Raw genomic sequence first — 18248 nt, forward strand, 5'->3', positions numbered from 1 at the left:
TGAACCAAGCCCTTGAATTATCTCTTTTCAAACTATGTGACATATGGAGTGCAGTAGCAAGCCCTACTAATAATCTTCAAAAGGATTCCTCTTAGATTCCCTAGGCACTAGTCTCTTATCAACCCAGAGGCTGTCTCTATGAGGCTTCTATATCTTCTGAAGAAATTGTGTGACAAGTGATAGAAAAAGCTACAACATCTTTCTGGCACCATTTCCAAGGAACAGATCAAAATATTTTTCCCTGGGTAGGGTGAGTAAGGGAAGTGTGGGTTGAAGATCTCTCACCTTGGTGACTCCACTGTTTGAATCTATTGTAAACATCTTGGTGACTCCACTATTTGAATCTTATTGTAAACACCCTAGCAGCTCCATTGTCTATATCTTTATTTCATCATCCTGGCTTTCAAGAGGCCTCATACTCACTCTGATTCTAAACAGAGAAAACTTCCACTACATCTGATCTCGAGATTCCTCACCTAAAGGGGTTTTCAAAATGGCCATTCCTACATTCTTGACCAACAAATTTTCCCCAATGAATTTTTCTGCTATTGTTGGTTATCCCCATCATGTCCCTTCAATTCATGAATGGTATACCTATTTTCCTATATTCAGTGGAAACACAGATACAAGGTCAAACCAACACCTCAGGGATTTTCATGAATGCATGGAACAACATGGTATTGTTTTTGAATATGTGAAAATGAAATTGTTCATGTATTTTGTAGATGAAGATGCTATAGTTTGGTATAGAACAATACCTCATGGTAGCATATCTTACATAAAGAGATTTCGCATAGCATTTAATCTTTTTTGCAAAATATTATATCCATTGGGTGTTATGTTCGAAGATTGTTGTGCACATTTTAATGTTGAAAATATTTCTAAGGATAATGATCCTGCTGAAGATATTTCTGGGGCTCCACTCCAAGAAGATATCTACTCGCATCAAGGAGCATCACCCAGTGATAAAGAAAGAGAAGAAGGAGACATCATCGAGCTGCAAACAAACCCTCACAGATCTTATTTTGTCGAATTGTATGATTATCCTTCTTATGATTCGTATGAATCCGATGGGCTATTGGGAAATGCAGGACTGCAACAGTCCTAGTCATGGGAAGATGAACAAAAAGAGGAGGTCGACCATGAGGTTAACAAGGAGGCTCCAATTTACAATCCACATCCTTCAAATGGAGAACAAGTTCAAGAAGATGATATTAAAGTTGATGAAGATTCTCTGATTTATGATTCATATGATTTAGAGGAGGATGAGATGGTTGCAGATTGTCAAAGGGATCTACTTACCAGTGAGTGGTGAGGAAACTACCAACATCAACTTATTCAAGAGGAGCCCACACTTGAAGAGTTGAACAATATTTGTGGTTTCCCTAACCAAGAACATATTGGTCAGCAGACTTTTCAAGAAAATGAGGTAGCTGCAATTTTTTCTCATCAGTTCTATGACCCTGTAGTTGACTACATGACAACATTCCTAGGTCAGCACTAGATGTTGTTTATGGGGTATGTATCAAGTCTTTTGATTGAAGATTTTTCATGGTGCATGCTTGTTTTGATTTGTAAATTTCAGCAGCATAGAGGCATTAGGTTTAGCACCCAAATGCTAACCTAGTACCATTGGAAGGTTGACCTCACTTGGGTGAATTGAGCCCTATACATAAGTAGGATTTGTATATAAATAAGCTCACTGGCTGAGGATTTAATTTCTACTTGTTAGAGTTTCTATTTCTGCATTTCAATATTATGAGGAAAGGACTCCCAAAAATTAAAGTTCCATGGATATTTTCTGGTTTTATAGGTTAAATATGTTTTTGACTCCATGCCCAATGGTGAAAGCTACTAGTCTGCAGGTTCTCAGCATCTTGCCAGTAAGGCATTATCCCCAGTTGGAGCCAATGTTGTCACCTACTGCAAAAAGTGTTTTTAGTTGTCCAGAGAGTAAATGAGCAAATACGTTTGTAGTCATATTCCAAGCCTCAAAAGGACTCAAAGCCCAAATCATACCCTCTCCATTGGAAATTGTTATGAACAATGTTTCCAACGATACGTGGAAGTCAAAAAATGGACTCCTGGATCAAAAGTTATGGTCTTCTGAAGTTTGAATGATTGAAGCCTTGTGAAGGCATATCAAAATATCAGAGATTTCAATATCGAAGGTCTAGAGATATCGACAATCACATATTGAAGGATAGAGACATCACAGTCAGGCATATAGACAGTCAAACATAAGAACATCAAGCATATTGCAACATCAAAAATCGCATATCGAAACTTCTGAAAGTGAAACCTTTTAAAAGTTGCGATATGGAAATTTTTTTATAGTGTTTAAAACCATCGGGGAATTCCTATAAAGGTTTACAAAGGATTTCATCACAAAACAAAAGGTGGATGGGCCCTTTTCTCTCTCCTCTAGTGAGAAACATTGAATCATATGATTGGTTCCGATAAGCTACACTTGGCAGCATATGATTGGCTCCAATAAAGACAAGTGGTAGCATATGACTAGTTCTAATAAAGCTACAGTCGCATCTAATGTCAACATGACGTGGTCGTATGGCAGGACACGTGGCAAGTGACTTCAGCGTTTTGAGGGGCCTAAGGGGGAAACTCTGGGTGACACATGTCACCACTGAGGAAGTGTCATGTGAAAGAGATGATGTCATATCAGAGGTCACATATCAGAAGTGAAAAATATCACAAATCCAATGCTAATCCTATGATTAGAAACTTCTTATGTGAGGGGCTCTGATATTTGGCTAGCCCGTGGTATAGAAGAACTTAAAGAACTAGGGGCACAAAGCACTTTACAAGGGAAAAATGAACCCCCAACAGGAATCTAAATGATCTAGCACATCAATTCTAAGTGGCGGGTCATGGCCCTCGGTCCCATGGAGGAAAATAGAAAGGGGCTAAACAAAAGGGGTCAAGGACATCGAAACTTGTTGTTTTGTAATGTATTTAAGAGTAAAAGTTCCAATAAGTCAAAGCTCCGATATGGCATTATAGTAATGTCATTGGGCATATTGGGCTTCGATAGTGTAATGTAGAAGTTTAAAGAGATGGATGAGTCGGCAGCTATGAATGAGTCGGCAGAGATGGATGAGTCGGCAGCTCTGGGCGAGCAGTCGCTGTCCCTCAGGATTACGTAATGCAAGACTAGAGGACAGTCATTGGGAATAAATTTGCATTTCTTGAGGGGAAGATAGAGCCTTCCCTCTTAAGATTACGCAATGTTGTCTTGGTGAGGCAGAGTCCGGGCCAAGGCAGCCCAGACCCGCCGACAGGCAACTGAAAGAAAATTTGAATGTGGATGCATGGCGATACTGAGTGTAAGTAGGAGTGAATGATCAGGCATGGAAATGATGAATGAAAGATTCAGAAAAAGGAACAACATACATGTGGATGAAGCGAGTCGCCAAATTAGTGATCATTCGTGCAAAACAATTTCATGCATGTGATAACAGTGAGATGCTAACGAAAACTAAAAAAATGCTAGTACAAGGTAGTATGCATGTAAAATATATCAAGCATTCAAATAATCAAGCAAACAACATTCACACAAGACAAAACATAAAAAGCAACAGAAATGCTGGAAAATACAAGTTAAGACAACTTACCCATGAATAGTTGAGTTGGATGTGTCGAAGACTCCTAGATGTGGTGTGGGGTGTCAGAGCTCCAATATCGATGTGAATAAGTGAGCTCTAAGTGTCAAACAAATAAGTTGACTCCCATGACGCGCATCCACAAATCTAGGAAAAAGCGACACTTGGAGGAAATATTTTAAAATGATCTCTGCATGTAACCTCCAACTGCTAAAAATAGCTCCCTAAAATCTAGGGATGCCTTTTGCATGTTGTTTTTTGCTATTCCAGGAAAAAGCAACCCATGCATGCAAGTCAAGCTTTCTCGGTCCCATGTGGAACCAGTCAACTTAATGGCACATGCAACAACCTACTCAGCTAAGGGGAAAAAATGTGCATTTTTGGGAGGGAGGTCAGCTGACTGCCTAGAAGGTTTGCACAATTTTTGGGCTGAGCAGCTGACTTCTTCCCAGAATTGCGCAATTTCTGGGCTGAGCAACCCTACTGGGAGGGATTGCACAATTTTCTTAGTGAAGCTTGACTCACAGATTTGCTCAATTTTGGAGCCCAGTAGGTTGAAAGATAGAATTGTGCAATTTTTGGAGGGAAGGACGGTTTCCCTCCAAAATTGTGCAATTTATTGAGGGAGTTGTTTAACCTGCAGCTGGACCAAGTTCAGAGAAATAACCTGTGAAGGGGATGCAACAAGCTCTTATGCACAGGCTGCCAATTTGCTATAAAATCACTGAAGCTTGTGTACTTGACAAGGAAATACATGCTGTTGTGAAAGTTTGGTAGGGAGGCTCCAAAATGAAGCTAAGGAAAAATTTTGGAGGGTGGTTGTAGCCGCTATAACAATTCCTACAAAAACAACTAGTTTCTTCAAAATCTCAAGGTGGATGGGATCTTATGATTTGTAGAACACAAAAATAATATGGAAAGTAGTTTCTTGAACTTTTCCTCTAATAAGAAATTTTTTGGTATGGAGAATTAGAAGAGGAGATAACGTTTATATTAGCCTCAATCATTGGATTGAAATCCATGATGCATACTAACTCTCACATGTCTAATTCTATATTGAGATAATATAATTTATCATATATTGATGAAAATTGCAAGGGAAATAGAGAAATGGGTAGGCAACAGTAATGGATTTCTTGGGATGAGATTGATCCTAGGAAGGAGGATGAAAAAACATGGAACAAAGATGCTCACAACATAAGAATTCGCTTCGTAAGTCTAAAATATGAGTAAGACTTCCCAATTGGGTTTTTGAATTTTGTAAGTTCCAATGAAACAATAATAGGATGTGAAGCCCTTGTTGTCTGTAGTAATGATAACCCATAAATTTGGTGTTTGAGAATCCTTTGGAAGCTCATATGCCAATCCAAATAAAAGAAATTTGCATGTCTCATGTTGAACAATAAGGCCCTAACCTAATATATCCTCTAGAAATGAAGTTAAGAGTCCTTGGTTAGTGTTGTCTTTGTTAAGTTGACTTAGAAACTAATTCTCATCTTATAATTTTTTCTACTCTTATTATGGAAGTTTTGAAAAAGGCTAACCAATTGACTAGCTTGGACAATGCTTGGAGAGGAAACTCCATTGAATAATTTCTAATCAATTAGTGTATGAAGCAAGAAATAAAGAGAGAGATATAGATCTCTTCCTTTAACCATAGTTTAGAGAGTATGGCTAACCTAAAATTCCAAACTTTTCAAGGATAAGGATACTCTACTGTTGAAATGTGTTATTCAAAGTTTGAACATTCGTTTTACCTTCCCCTCATTTAAGGAAGTAAGATCTACAAAACAAACCTCTGAAGAAGCAACAAAAAAAGAAATATGATAGGATTTATTTAATGGTGCCTCTCATGGAAACTCTCCAAAGGAAGGACTTGGGGACTACTATTTTTGTCCTCGACCTACTATATCTCTTTTAAGGCTAGGTTGGGTAGTGAAACTAATAGGTTATGCAAACGAATGGAACTAAAATGGTCTTAATGTTTGCTTAAGAAATGGAATTAAGTAAGTTCAAATCTTTGTAGATTCTTTGCTTGTAATTCAATATATAAAGGAAAATGGAGTTGTTGAAATTCACATTTTTGGAGATTTGTTTGTTATAAGTCAATGTATAAAAGGAAAATTCAACATGTAAAACTTTATTTTATAAAAACTTTATTTGATGAAATTTTGGGTTCAAAATCATCCATCTCAATCATTTATTTTACGCATGCTTACAAGAATAGGAAGAATGAAGGGTCCGATTATCTAAAGGAGTTCCAATGGAGAAAGGGATTTGGAAGATTGTTCAAAAATCTCATGCACACTCTTTGGAATAATTTCTTGATTTTTTGTTTTAACAATTTTCTTAGTCTTAGATTGCTTGGATTTTTGTCTCTTGGTAGGAGGAAATGGATTTTATTACTTGTATAATGCAGGCTATATGTATTTTTGAAAATTTGAAGGAGGATTGTATATGATGTTTATTAATGGAGACAAAAGATTAGGATGATCTATTTTTGGAGAAACAATTTTGTTATGTTTAACAAGGAATAGTCCTAGATTAATTCTAGAGACTTGTAAAGGAAAATTGGAATCCTAAGAAACACCTATCTTTGTAATTTTGTTTATATAATAGAATTGATGAATTTTTTCCCTTGGAGTAAAAAAAGACAAAGAAAAATAGGTAAAACCAACTCTTTATTGTTTAATCATTTACAAGGAAATATAATCTTTATAATGCAATAATGAAAACATTATTATGAGTATACTGCATTGAGAGTAATGATGTACTCTACAATACAATACTACAAGATTTTGTGTAGCATAGATACATCTTAAACTGGGATCTATTAGCCATTGTGAAGATGTTATGTAGCATAGATACATCTTAAACTAAGATCTATTAGACATTGTGAAGAATCAAATCGCAACTTCAAATCCAGAGGGAGGTAAAGTATGTATACCTCAGTAAAATTTAACAATCAATTTGTTACTTGAAGATAGATCCCTTGTACCACAAACAAAAAAACTCATAAACCAATTTAATATATGACTTGGCCACAACATTAAAAATAGATTAGTATTAATATTATGAAAAAAATAATACATTGCATAAAATAAAATAAAAAAAATTAATTAGAAAAAAAATACACATTTAAATATTTGATCCTTTAAAAATACTTCAATACCTTGGAATATTAAAATTATAATAATAAATATATTAAATTTTCTTTTGTTTAACATCCACTTGCCCATGAGACCAAAATAGATTTACAAACCTAAATATTGCCCATAAAGAAAAAAAGTAAGTACAAAGAGGGGCCTTAATATGAAGGAGAGAGAATTTAGTGAATTTTTTTCCAAATAGAACATGATTGGAGATGACTAATCACATTAAATAATATATTAAGATGAATGGTGCAATAATATAATGAAATCAAATCTATCTTTGATGTCATGAGTTAATGGTGATTGGTGATAGAGCAATCAAACAAAATGTGATTGGGAATCGAGATTTAAGTTATAGGTATGTGTTAGTACAACTTTATTAAAGTAGTTTCTTTTCAATAGGGTACACTCATTTATATTTTTCATGTTATAGTACGTTTTTATAATATAATTTCTTTTCTTTTCTTTTTTATTATAGAGGAATCGGCAACTGGAGCAGCCTCGCAACTCGCATAACACGGGGTCGATTCTGACAGCTACCACTATAACTCTTGGGAACTGCTCCTGCCCCTCTCCACAGCTCTGGGCTAGTCCGGAGGATTTGAACTCGTAACCTTCAGTACGGAGCCCGCCTCTCTAAGGAACTTCACCGCATTTTGATTACCAACTCGCCTACCCCATGGGGCTATAATATAATGTCTTTTCAATATGGTACACTCATTTATATTTTTTAGATTATATTATATTTTTATAATATGTTTTTTTTCTAATATAAGTATAGATATAAATAATAATATAACTAAATTTAAATTTTATATATTATTTTAAAAATTACATTATAATAAATTTATTAAAAAATACTTATAAAATTAATAATCTATAATTTTTCTTACATTTAAAATTCATAATTGAGTTATCACTTTTAAAAATAACATCAATTATTAAAAACAGTGATATATCTCAATATATTATTTACTTTTTTATACATTCAATTGAGAAAGAAATTTGAATATTTATTAAAAACACCTAACCATTCAAACTAAATTTCAAAACACAGTCAAAAAACATTAAAAGATATGGAACTCTGTCCATGGTGACTGAATATATATATATAAACTACAATTTAAAACAAAGAACCTCCTCCAAAGCTATTTAGATCTTGAAATATATAAACACTAATTGAGTGTCTGCCCAAAATGAATTTGACAGTGAAAAATAATTTTAGATGTGATTTATTATTTTTAAAATTTTAGATGATCTTAAAATATTACACTGAAAAATAATTTTAGATGTGATTTATTATTTTTAAAATTTAGATGATCCTAAAATATTACAGAACCATTGAATCTTTGTTTTCACTCCAGAAATTCCGCATCCATTAATCACATCCAATGGTAACAAGGTTGATGTGTGGGGCGGCTTTAAGAAGTGGAAAAGTAATATTTCCCTGATTGGAAAAGACATGAACTGAAAAATATCCTTCCAATAGATTTAACTATTTATCTATGGCGTCTACATCTATAAAGGCCTTCTAATATGGGAATATCAAAGTTAACTTGTATCTTAAAAGGAGTGGGGCCTTCAGAATGGCTTCTAGATGAAGATGCATCACCTGTGGGTAGTCATTGAAGGATCTGGGCAAAGTTATCCATCATCGCGTCCCTTTGTTGCTCGAGGGCTTCCTCAGGCAACATTTTGAAATGACCTCCTGCCCTCTCGTCTTTATTTTCTTTCACCATTGGAGGTCATCGGGTTTTGCGAGGCTAATCTTGCAATGGTTCAACCAAATCAAGCCCTAACTCCTTATACCCTGACCTCGTTGGGAACATGCAAAGAAAAACAGAGAAAGAGCAGGTTGCTCTGATACTATGGATCCGAACTTAAATAGGGATGCTACAACTTACAGATATAATAATAAACATAGAGATGCAGCAGAAAAACACTTCATTTCATTAATATAAAGTACTGAAATATGATTACAAATAGAATGGAAATAAGATAGCTTGGGCGATGGTAGCTTATCTCTGAGAAGAGATGTGGCATCTACATGCCTCTGAACTATGTTAAAATCAGGCTCAAGGGCCTATTTATTATTGGAAAACATGAGAAAACCCAAAACAACAAAAACCCTAACCCCAGGAGATGTAACACCAAGAGTTTGTGGGCCCCATTGGGGTTAGTTCGGTAGCCAATTTCCCGGGGTTGTAACTTGGTCATATTATCTCTATTTGGTGCATACGATACCTTGTTGGAAAGGTCTTTCTGAGTACTACAGGTTTCACTGCAGGGCCCCCCTGTGGCTATAGGCCTACTGCGGACCCAAAAAAACGTTGTTTAGGGGGTCAAAACTGCTCCAGAAGTTCAGGAACCAAAAAACTGCTAAAAATAGTAAATGATGAAATGAACAATGAATAGATGAAACTGACGGGGGGTTCTAGGTGGAATAGGCGGGTTGCCACCAATATCCACCTGGACCATTGCAAGAGATTATTGATGGGATTATTCTGCAGGACATTGGTAATTTCCCCTTGATGGGATTAGTGCAACAACCATTGATTGCATACTCCAACCATATGTGTTTGATTTCCACCTACAACAAATTGCATATACACTTTACAATGGTTAATTAATTAGGGAGAAATTACTCCAAGTGAAAAACAATAGTTATATAATTGATTGAATGAAAATTGAAATATAGTTGCATTATTTAAATATAAGAGTGTATCACAAATTCTTATGATAAACTAAGTCTATATATTCATTAAAAGGGTCATTGTTCTTTCTTTAATTTTCTCTAATGAATGTAGATATATACTCCACCAATTGGTAAATTTACAATTGGCCAAGTGTTTTATAGACACATAGGAAAGTAAAAGCTCACTTCCATTCATATCTATTTGTAGGCATATAAATTTATAGTGTTATAAATGACAAGTGTGCTCTCAATAAAACTGTAGGTTGAAGCATTTTGATGTCGTTGAATGAGTTACCTAGTTTGAACAATACAAAGATAATAGAGTTGCACCTTGAATTGAATTAGAATTGAAAATCAAACAAGACGCATAGTGTAACTAAAACTAGAATAGAGTGCTTTTAGGCTTGTTAGACAATAACAATTAGAGGAAAGAGTATACTATTTTGATTGAATATGTCTCATATTGTAGAGTCAAATTTTATTTTTGTAGTAAGGTTTATGTTGGTGAGATGTGTGGACTATAAATCCGTCATTTATGAATTATATTGGTACTAGAGTGATTGAATCCATGGTGTTGAAATAGTTGTAGCACTTTCAAGAGAAGGAGACCCAACATAGATAAGGTATTAAAAAGAGAGAGGTTAGAAAAGTTAAGAGACTTTAATATGTGGATCCAATAGGAGAATCCACACCTAAAGGAAAGGATGGCATAGAAAGAAAAGGAATTTGAGGTATTTACCAAGATGTAGGTCAATGCCCAAGATATGAAGGAAGTACAAACACTTCCCATTGCTATTATAACATCTAATAATAAAGATAACCATGTGTTAAGCTCACACCCATTACCTTTCTCACTTTGTTTTTCAAGAACCTTTTGGTGATTTTGAAAATCAGTCCAAAGGCATTGGCTCCAATATCATGAAACAAATGGGCTATGGTGGTAAAAGGCAAGAAAAGCTAAGAGATTGTAAAGTTTGTTGCAACTGAACATAGGCTGAAGCATGAAGGTCTCAATTTTAATGGACAAGAGAGTTTGAATTAATAAAGGACCACCAAATAGCCTTTGTCGAGGAACAATGGATCAAAGAGGAATCCATTTTTATTGAAGAAAAGGAAACAAAAAATGAAGCAAGCAACAAACCAATCACCTATTTGTAGAAGCTTGAAAGAGGGAAGTAAAGAGATGTCTCCACCATATAAATTTGCACCACATACTTGGGGGACCAAGAAAATAAGGTGACAAACACAAGCACAGGCTAAAGAGGTATGTTAAGGCATCTTACGGTTGTTTTTGTTGTGTAAGAAGATAAATCGCAAGTTGGGATTTTTTGGAACTCTAGGAAAAGGGGGACACTAAACAACCCATGAAGTAGCACAAACGTTTGCCAACCTTGCAAATTAAAGGGATGTTGGGTAGCCAAAAGTTAGAGGCTTCATCCAAAGCTCTATCCCAAGAACCCTAAACGAAAAAATTGGACAATGAAAGGCAAGGGGAAGGAAGGAGTAGTAAGTGGCAAAGAACCTATTATAGCAAAGGATGACATTTCCACCAATGAAGTGAGTGACAAGCTTTTGTCAAACGTAATCCATATTCAATTTTTATCTTCCGCGTTGTAGTGAAAGAAACCCCTTTTGGAGATCTATCCTAGATGACTTAATAGGGATTTTAAAGACTTCGTAAGCACCAAGAGACAACTCTAAACTATTTTAGAAGAGGAGGAAGGCATGTAGTTGTACAAGAAAAGAACATAGAGAATTGAGCTAAAGATTTCAGTGACCAAAAGCCTTTGAATGGGGAGGTCAAACACGATTCAAATAGTCTTTCATCCTTTAAAACTTTGTAGTAAAATTTAATTTGCAAAGTTTGAAATAATGTTCAAAAGCCATTAAAAAATAGAAAGACTCTAGAGTTGATCTTATAAAACAACTTTAATATCACATCTAAATATTAAATATGTAAAAAATTACACCCATATATCTATATATATATATATATATATATGAAATGACTATTTTCGCTGGAATCTTATAAAAATTTCAGCAAGATTATGATTTCTTATTGATTAAAGTGTAATTTTGAATGAAAAATTGAAAGTGCCTGGAAAAGGGTTCTATTAATTAGATTTTGTTTGTGTAAAGGAAACAAAAATTAGCGTTTTGAACTATGAATAATTTGCATAGATGTCTATATATTAAAGAGTTGAAAGTGCCTGGAAAAGGGTTCTATTAATTAGATTTTGTGTGTGTAAAGGAAACAAAAATTAGCATTTTGAATTATGAACATTTTGCATAGATGTCTATATATTAAAGAGTGCATAACGCCAATTCAATACAACTAATAATGCTTTATAACATGGTTTTTGAACATCATTGTACACTAGCAACTAATAATTCTTTATAAAACATGGTTTTTGAAGATTGTTGTATATTAAATTTATTATCATCATAAATCTATGATAATTTTGGATTTACCAAGGGCCAAGAGGGACAAAATCTCTTTTTACTCTAAAAGAAGCTTGATTTCTCTTGGTGCTTGATAGATTAAGAATTAAAATGAATCTAAGCTAGTTTAAATATTAATTTTAATTTAGCTTTTATTTTTATTTTTATGTCAAAATGTTTTAATTAATAATTACAATTAATATATTTTTTAATTTTATTCATTTTTTAATATTATTTTATTTTTATGCAATTTCACTCATACAAATGTTTAAATAATGTAATAGGATAGCATAAGACATTACAACGTCTTTTCCATAATAAAATAGAGAACACATCTAAACACAATTAAATATAATTTTTTATACATTAAAAATAATTTATTATTAAACTAATATTTATTATTTATTATTTTAACAAGTAATTATAAAATTTTAAATAATAAAAAAATTTAGATATAAAAATTCTCATGTTAAAAAAGTTCACCATTAAATAATAGAAATAACAAAATTTAAAATAATAAAAAAATTTAGATATAAAAATTCTCATGTTAAAAAAGTTCACCATTAAATAATAGAAATAACAAAGCAAATGATACACTGATTAAATAATAGAAACAACAAACTCAAAATTGATTAATAGATTAATTTTCCCCCATATACATGCAATGGCCAAATCTCCCCTTTAGATATTACATTAATTTTCTCGGATAAGTCGTGAGAGATATCTTCACTCTCCACGTTCCGATTCCCAGGCGCAGGAAGTTCCTCAATTTCTCAGGTTCTCATCGGATAATCTTGCAATTTAAAAGAAAGTTAATGTCACTGGATATTAAGTTGACTGTGTCACTAATATCCAAATACCTGAGATTTCTAAGATTTTCCCTTCCAAAAAGTAATGATGTTAAGTATACACAATTAGAAAGAGAGAAATTTTGAAGGTGAACCAGATCACCTATTCCTCGAGAAATATTCTCAATCTTAGTCTTACTCAAGTCCAGAAACTCAAGGTGTATCAAACGCCACAATGATGCCGGCAATGACGTTAACGGTAGACCCTGAAGGTCCAGTACCCTCAAGGAGGTGAAGCTGAGGAAAAAATCTTCTGGAATTCGTGTCAATCCTCTATTTCCTCCTAATAGTAGAGAAACTAATTTTGGACATCTAAATTCGTGTGTGGGCAGAGTCGTAATATTGTTGTTCCGAACTGTCAATCGCTTGCAATCAGCAAGGGCCTCCATGTCCGGGAAATGTCGAAGCCTCTGACCTGCCCTAAATACATAATTATCCTCTTTCTCTCCGATATAAATTCCCATATCGCGGATAACATCGTGAACATAAACATCCGTGAGGCCTCCATTCAACAAGCAACGATCTAGAAGCAACCTTACATACCTGTGCCCAGTGTGCAATAAATAATTGTAGTCCCCATCATTGGTCTTGACCAGACCTTCTGAGATCCACATTCCAACCAGACCCTCTACAGGAATTCGTGCATCTTCCTCGAACATGGCACAATAAAGAAAACAGCTTTTCAATTCAGCAGAGCGCAGAGCATTGTAACTCCATCTCAATCGCTGATACAAATCTTTTTCAATTCTCGGATGACAAATTGGAAAATTTGGGTCCACTTTTTGCATTTGATTTAAAGCAAACTTCCAGTCATTTATATCTACGTTGCTTTTCATTGTTGAGGCTATTATATTTATGGCCAATGGCAGACCATTACATTCGCTGGCGACTTCTCTTGCAATTTGCTCTATGTCTACGTGAACATGGCCATCTTTGAAAGCTACCAACCGAAACAGGTCCCACGCCTCGTCTGTTGGTAGCTGCCGTATTTCTAAAGACTTTTCTGCGTTCATTTCTCCAATCAGCTCTCTATTTCGAGTAGAGAATACAAGTTTGCTACCCTTGTCTAACCCAAATTCCACCCCCAATTCTTTCAAATCGAGCTCAGTCCACATGTCATCTAAAATCAGAAAAAAATTGTGCGTCTTGAGATATGCAGACATCTTCATCTTCAGCATTTCAGTAGAATAGTTTGCCCGATTTAGATTGATTGTAGAAGCAATATCAAATTGTATTCGCTGAATTGGAAATTGAGCAACTGTAGCCCAAATTACATGATCAAAAGTGTGACTAACCTGAAAAGTGTTGTAGACTTTTTTGAGCAATGTTGTCTTCCCTACACCACCCATGCCGTATACACCAATTGTACGAAGGTCGCAGTGGGAAGCTTCCGTAACCCAACTCACAACCTGTGTCTCCGCTTCTTTAATTTTCAACCCTACCAATCCGATGTCTGGTAGGTCTTGAAGTAGTACGTCTGCCTGTTGTGGTGCCGCGTACACAATCTGGTCAGCATTGTGCATCACTGAAAGGTCGGTTTGAAGCTCATCAAAGAACTCAGAACAAATCTTCCACTTTCGGATCTGTGTAGACACTCTGCGCTTGCAAAGGAGGCAGTCTAGACAATGCTGCGGCCACGGGCGTAGTGAGTGTTGGATCAACTCTCTGCCCTTTTCAACAGCGTCTTGCATCCTTAGCAAACGATTACTTAGAGAAACCGGGACCTGCCTCTGCTGATCTCGGAACCCAGCATTAATGTAATCTAAGAAGCTCTTCATACGAGATAACTGCTCTTGGAGAAGCCGAGAGTTCTCATCCAAGTGAATGACATCGTTCGTCTGTTGAAAGAGTTGTTGGATGAGTGGAACGATAATAGCGCTGCTAATGGTGTTGCCCGCGGTTCCTTTACAACATCCATTGCTTGTGCCAACACCAAGTGAGATAAGAGCAGGATAGCAAAGAAGATCGGCTCAGAATACCCAATCAGGGAATCGGAGTATTACAGAGCAGAAGATAAGAACAATCACGATGCCAGAAAATGTGTAAATGTACTAATGAAGGGACGCGGGGTTAGGATCTGAAATATATCAAGGCTGGGCGATGCTTGTTTTTCGTGGTAAATTCGAAGAAGGTGGATTAAATTTAATGATGCTGTATGTAGGTTGATGCCATTAAATTATTGAACCGAGAAACTTCAAACGGAGTGCCACAGTCTAAAAAGCTTGCAAATTTGTCTTTTGACGAGGAAATTCTACCGCTTCCGTAGACGACGCCAATTATTGAGCCGAGCAAATTCAAAGAAGGTAGCTCACGGTATTTTTAAAGTTTAATCCATTATTTTATTGAACCGACAAACTTTTATGAAGTCGAGGAAATTCTACCGCTTCTCGCAGATGACGCCAATCATTGAGCCGAGCAAATTCAAAGAAGGTAGCTCACGGTACTTTTAAAGTTTATTCCATTATTTTATTGAACCGACAAACTTTTATAAAGTCGAGGAAATTCTACCGCTTCCGCAGACGACGCCAATTATTGAGCCGAGAAAGTTCAAAGAAGGTTGCTAACGGTACATTTAAAGTTTATTCCATCATTTTATTGAACCGACAAACTTTTATAAAGTCGGCTGTACTAATAAAGTTGAACCGACCAACTTTAGTACAGTTGATTGTAACAATAAAGTTAAAGATTCCACCACTGTGAGTGTAGCCATGACTCTAATCCGGGGTTCTACAGCTTTTCCTTAATTATGTTATCACCGGTACCGAATCACATTCGAGATGGACCTGATCTCATTACATTAGTGCAGAAACCATCTTAATAGATTTTTGACTGGAGAGAAGAATAAAGTATTCTTTTAAGGCATTTCACTTATGGGAATTGAAAGTAGTCTTATCAAATTCTTTCTCCAAATAAACTCAATTTTAATGGTATAGTTTAAGTATTAGTAATGAATTCAATTTTGATTGTATAGTTTAAGTATCAATAATTAATTTGTATATTTATTAGGATTTAACACAACACTAATTTTATAAAAAAAATTACGCCAGAAAGGAAGCACCACCAATAAACTTAGATAGCTCTTTTTTATGAATACAATATTGTTTCTCAACATTATCTTGAAACCATGTATTCATTGCTATATTACATGTGCATTAATTAGAATAATCTACAAATCGCTAACAATTGATACCATGTATTCATTGCTATATTACATGTGCATTAATGACAATAATCTACAAATTGCTAAAAATTAATAAAAATACCAAGGAAGATACTAATTTTGTATGGTTGAGATCTCACCAGAAGTTAATAAAAAGATTAAGGAGGATACGGAATTGGCAACTTGTATTTATTGAAACAAAATTGTGATAAGAGTACATGGAGTGTCAATTGTTCTATACACTTTTTAAACATAAGTTGGTTCAACCACTAATATGGGAGATTTCCCTTCAAATCATAGTAAATGGGGCAATAATGGCATTAAGAAAGAGCAATAAATAATTGTGGTTTATATTTGCTTATATAAATTAAAGACTATTAAATCTTTAACTTAATCTGTGAAGAGTAATTAGCTCTAGAATCCCAAACTTATAATTTCCACACAGAGCCAATGAAGGTCCATGACCTTCACTATGTAATTCATAATTTCTTCATATCTCAATCCTTAATATATAGATTTTTTCGTCATAATAATGAGTAGTAAGAATTGAATAGAAAAAATATTGATGTGGAGGCGGAAGAAAGGATCAAGGACATAGAAATGCTTGCATCTCCACCTCTAGTAGATCCAAGGTCATCAATTGTGTTTTTAATGCATCATATTCATTATAACCACTGAGTCTAAAAAATGGAATACTGTGGGGGAAACTAAGCCAACCAACATTCATATTCTTGAAGATTATAGATACTTAATTCTTAAGGAGTATTAAAGGGAGACAAAAATGAGCCATAGTGATATTTTCCAATTATTTGATAGAAAATCACAAGGGAAGCATTAGTAAAAAAATGGGATAAAACCTCCATAGTAGAAGCAACAATAAATGCAATATAGACAATGGTTCATTAAGTAATTAATGAATCTTAGGCTAGATAAAAAAGTTGAATGTAAGTTGACACCTTTGATTTAGGATTCATACACAAAAATTTCATAAGGGTATTGTTTAAGAGAAAGGACATCCATGTAGTTGAAGAATATATCTCCATTACTACACGACGGGCATTTTTATGACATTTTTTAAGACAATAAATCTTTTGTCTTAAAAAGTCACTTTTTATTTTAGTTATTTTACATTAAAATTTAATATCAATTGAATTGTCTTAAATATAAAACTAAAGACAAAAACAGTTTGAGACAAAAATATTTTAAGACAAAACATTATATTTAAGACAAAAACAGTGGGGACAAAAATATTTAAGACAAAATTTTATATTTGAGACAAAAACAATTTAAGACAAAAATATTTTAAGTCAAAACTTTATATTTAAGACAAAACTTTATATTCAAGACAAATATAGTTTGAGACAAAAATATTTTAAGACAAAACTTTATATTTAAGACAAAAACAGTTTGAGAAAAAAAAAATTAAGACAAAGCTTTATATTTAAGACAATGGCCGCTTACGAAAATGGCAATTAAGACAAAAATCAGTTAAGACAGTTAACAATTAAGGAAAAACCATATCAATTTAAGACAATATTATCTAACACCTGCAAAATAGACTTTGACAGTGCGCCCTAAGTCCGCCGGCTTGCAGGCTACTACTGTCTCACGCCTATATCGAGGTTTTTATTTCACTTATCATTCATGTTATCTTATATAAAGACAAATATTTGTTGGGCTCTTTGTTTTGTGGGTAGCTGACTCTGAAGAATGAGACAAATTTTCTTAGCAAGATTTCTAGGACATCAATTCCTCTTATGTCCCTTCGATCTTTGTCGATACAATTAGAAACAACTTCTCTATCATTGCATCCGGGAAGTTTCCACAGAGATTCCATGAGTGGATAGGGGATAATTATATTTATAATTTTTTTAAATGGATATTCAAACCACATGAAAGTTAATCATATCAATTTCTTTAGTTTATATTATATTTTTCTTTTTTCATTAATCCTTTTTAATTAAATATAAAATTAGAATATGCTAATTATATTAATTTTTTAATTAATTATAAAATTAAAATATAACATTTTGAAAAGTTAGAATATTTTTAACTAATTTTTAAGTATTTAATTTAATGTATATTTATTTGAAAATTATATTAAAAATTACATTGAAGTAATAAATTAAAGATAATTTCCCAGATGCGGGTGTTTAAGAGCGTTGGTACTATGCAACGAATTTGAGTTGGCAAGTGGTGCAGCCACCTGGCCACCCACGCTTCCACCTAGACAATCACTGCCAACATTAATGGCATTTTAATGTGTTGCGCGGGCCGAGGAAACCTCAATCTGGTTCTTAATATGGCTTATTTGGACTGCCTTCCCCCTGT

General features: G+C 34.2%; 1 protein-coding gene across 1 annotated transcript; it reads right to left on the reverse strand.

Annotated features, from left to right (window-relative positions):
- Nucleotides 1-12536: 12536 nt before the first annotated feature.
- On the reverse strand, nt 12537-15178 carry LOC149150109 (disease resistance protein RPS5-like). Its single transcript, XM_089441256.1, has one exon. It carries the CDS (start codon nt 14533-14535, stop codon nt 12691-12693), a length of 1845 nt encoding a protein of 614 aa, XP_089297382.1. The 5' UTR covers nt 14536-15178; the 3' UTR covers nt 12537-12690.
- Nucleotides 15179-18248: the final 3070 nt, after the last annotated feature.

The sequence above is a fragment of the Pinus tabuliformis genome, chromosome 9 (assembly GCF_031772625.1).
Source record: "Pinus tabuliformis cultivar Carrire ecotype Pingquan chromosome 9, CPIR1, whole genome shotgun sequence".
In the NCBI taxonomy this organism is placed as follows: Eukaryota; Viridiplantae; Streptophyta; class Pinopsida; order Pinales; family Pinaceae; genus Pinus; species Pinus tabuliformis.

Excerpts from the sequence above, each read along its gene's own strand:
- LOC149150109 (XM_089441256.1), bottom strand. The coding sequence starts at position 14,535 with ATGAAGAGCTTCTTAGATTACATTAATGCTGGGTTCCGAGATCAGCAG.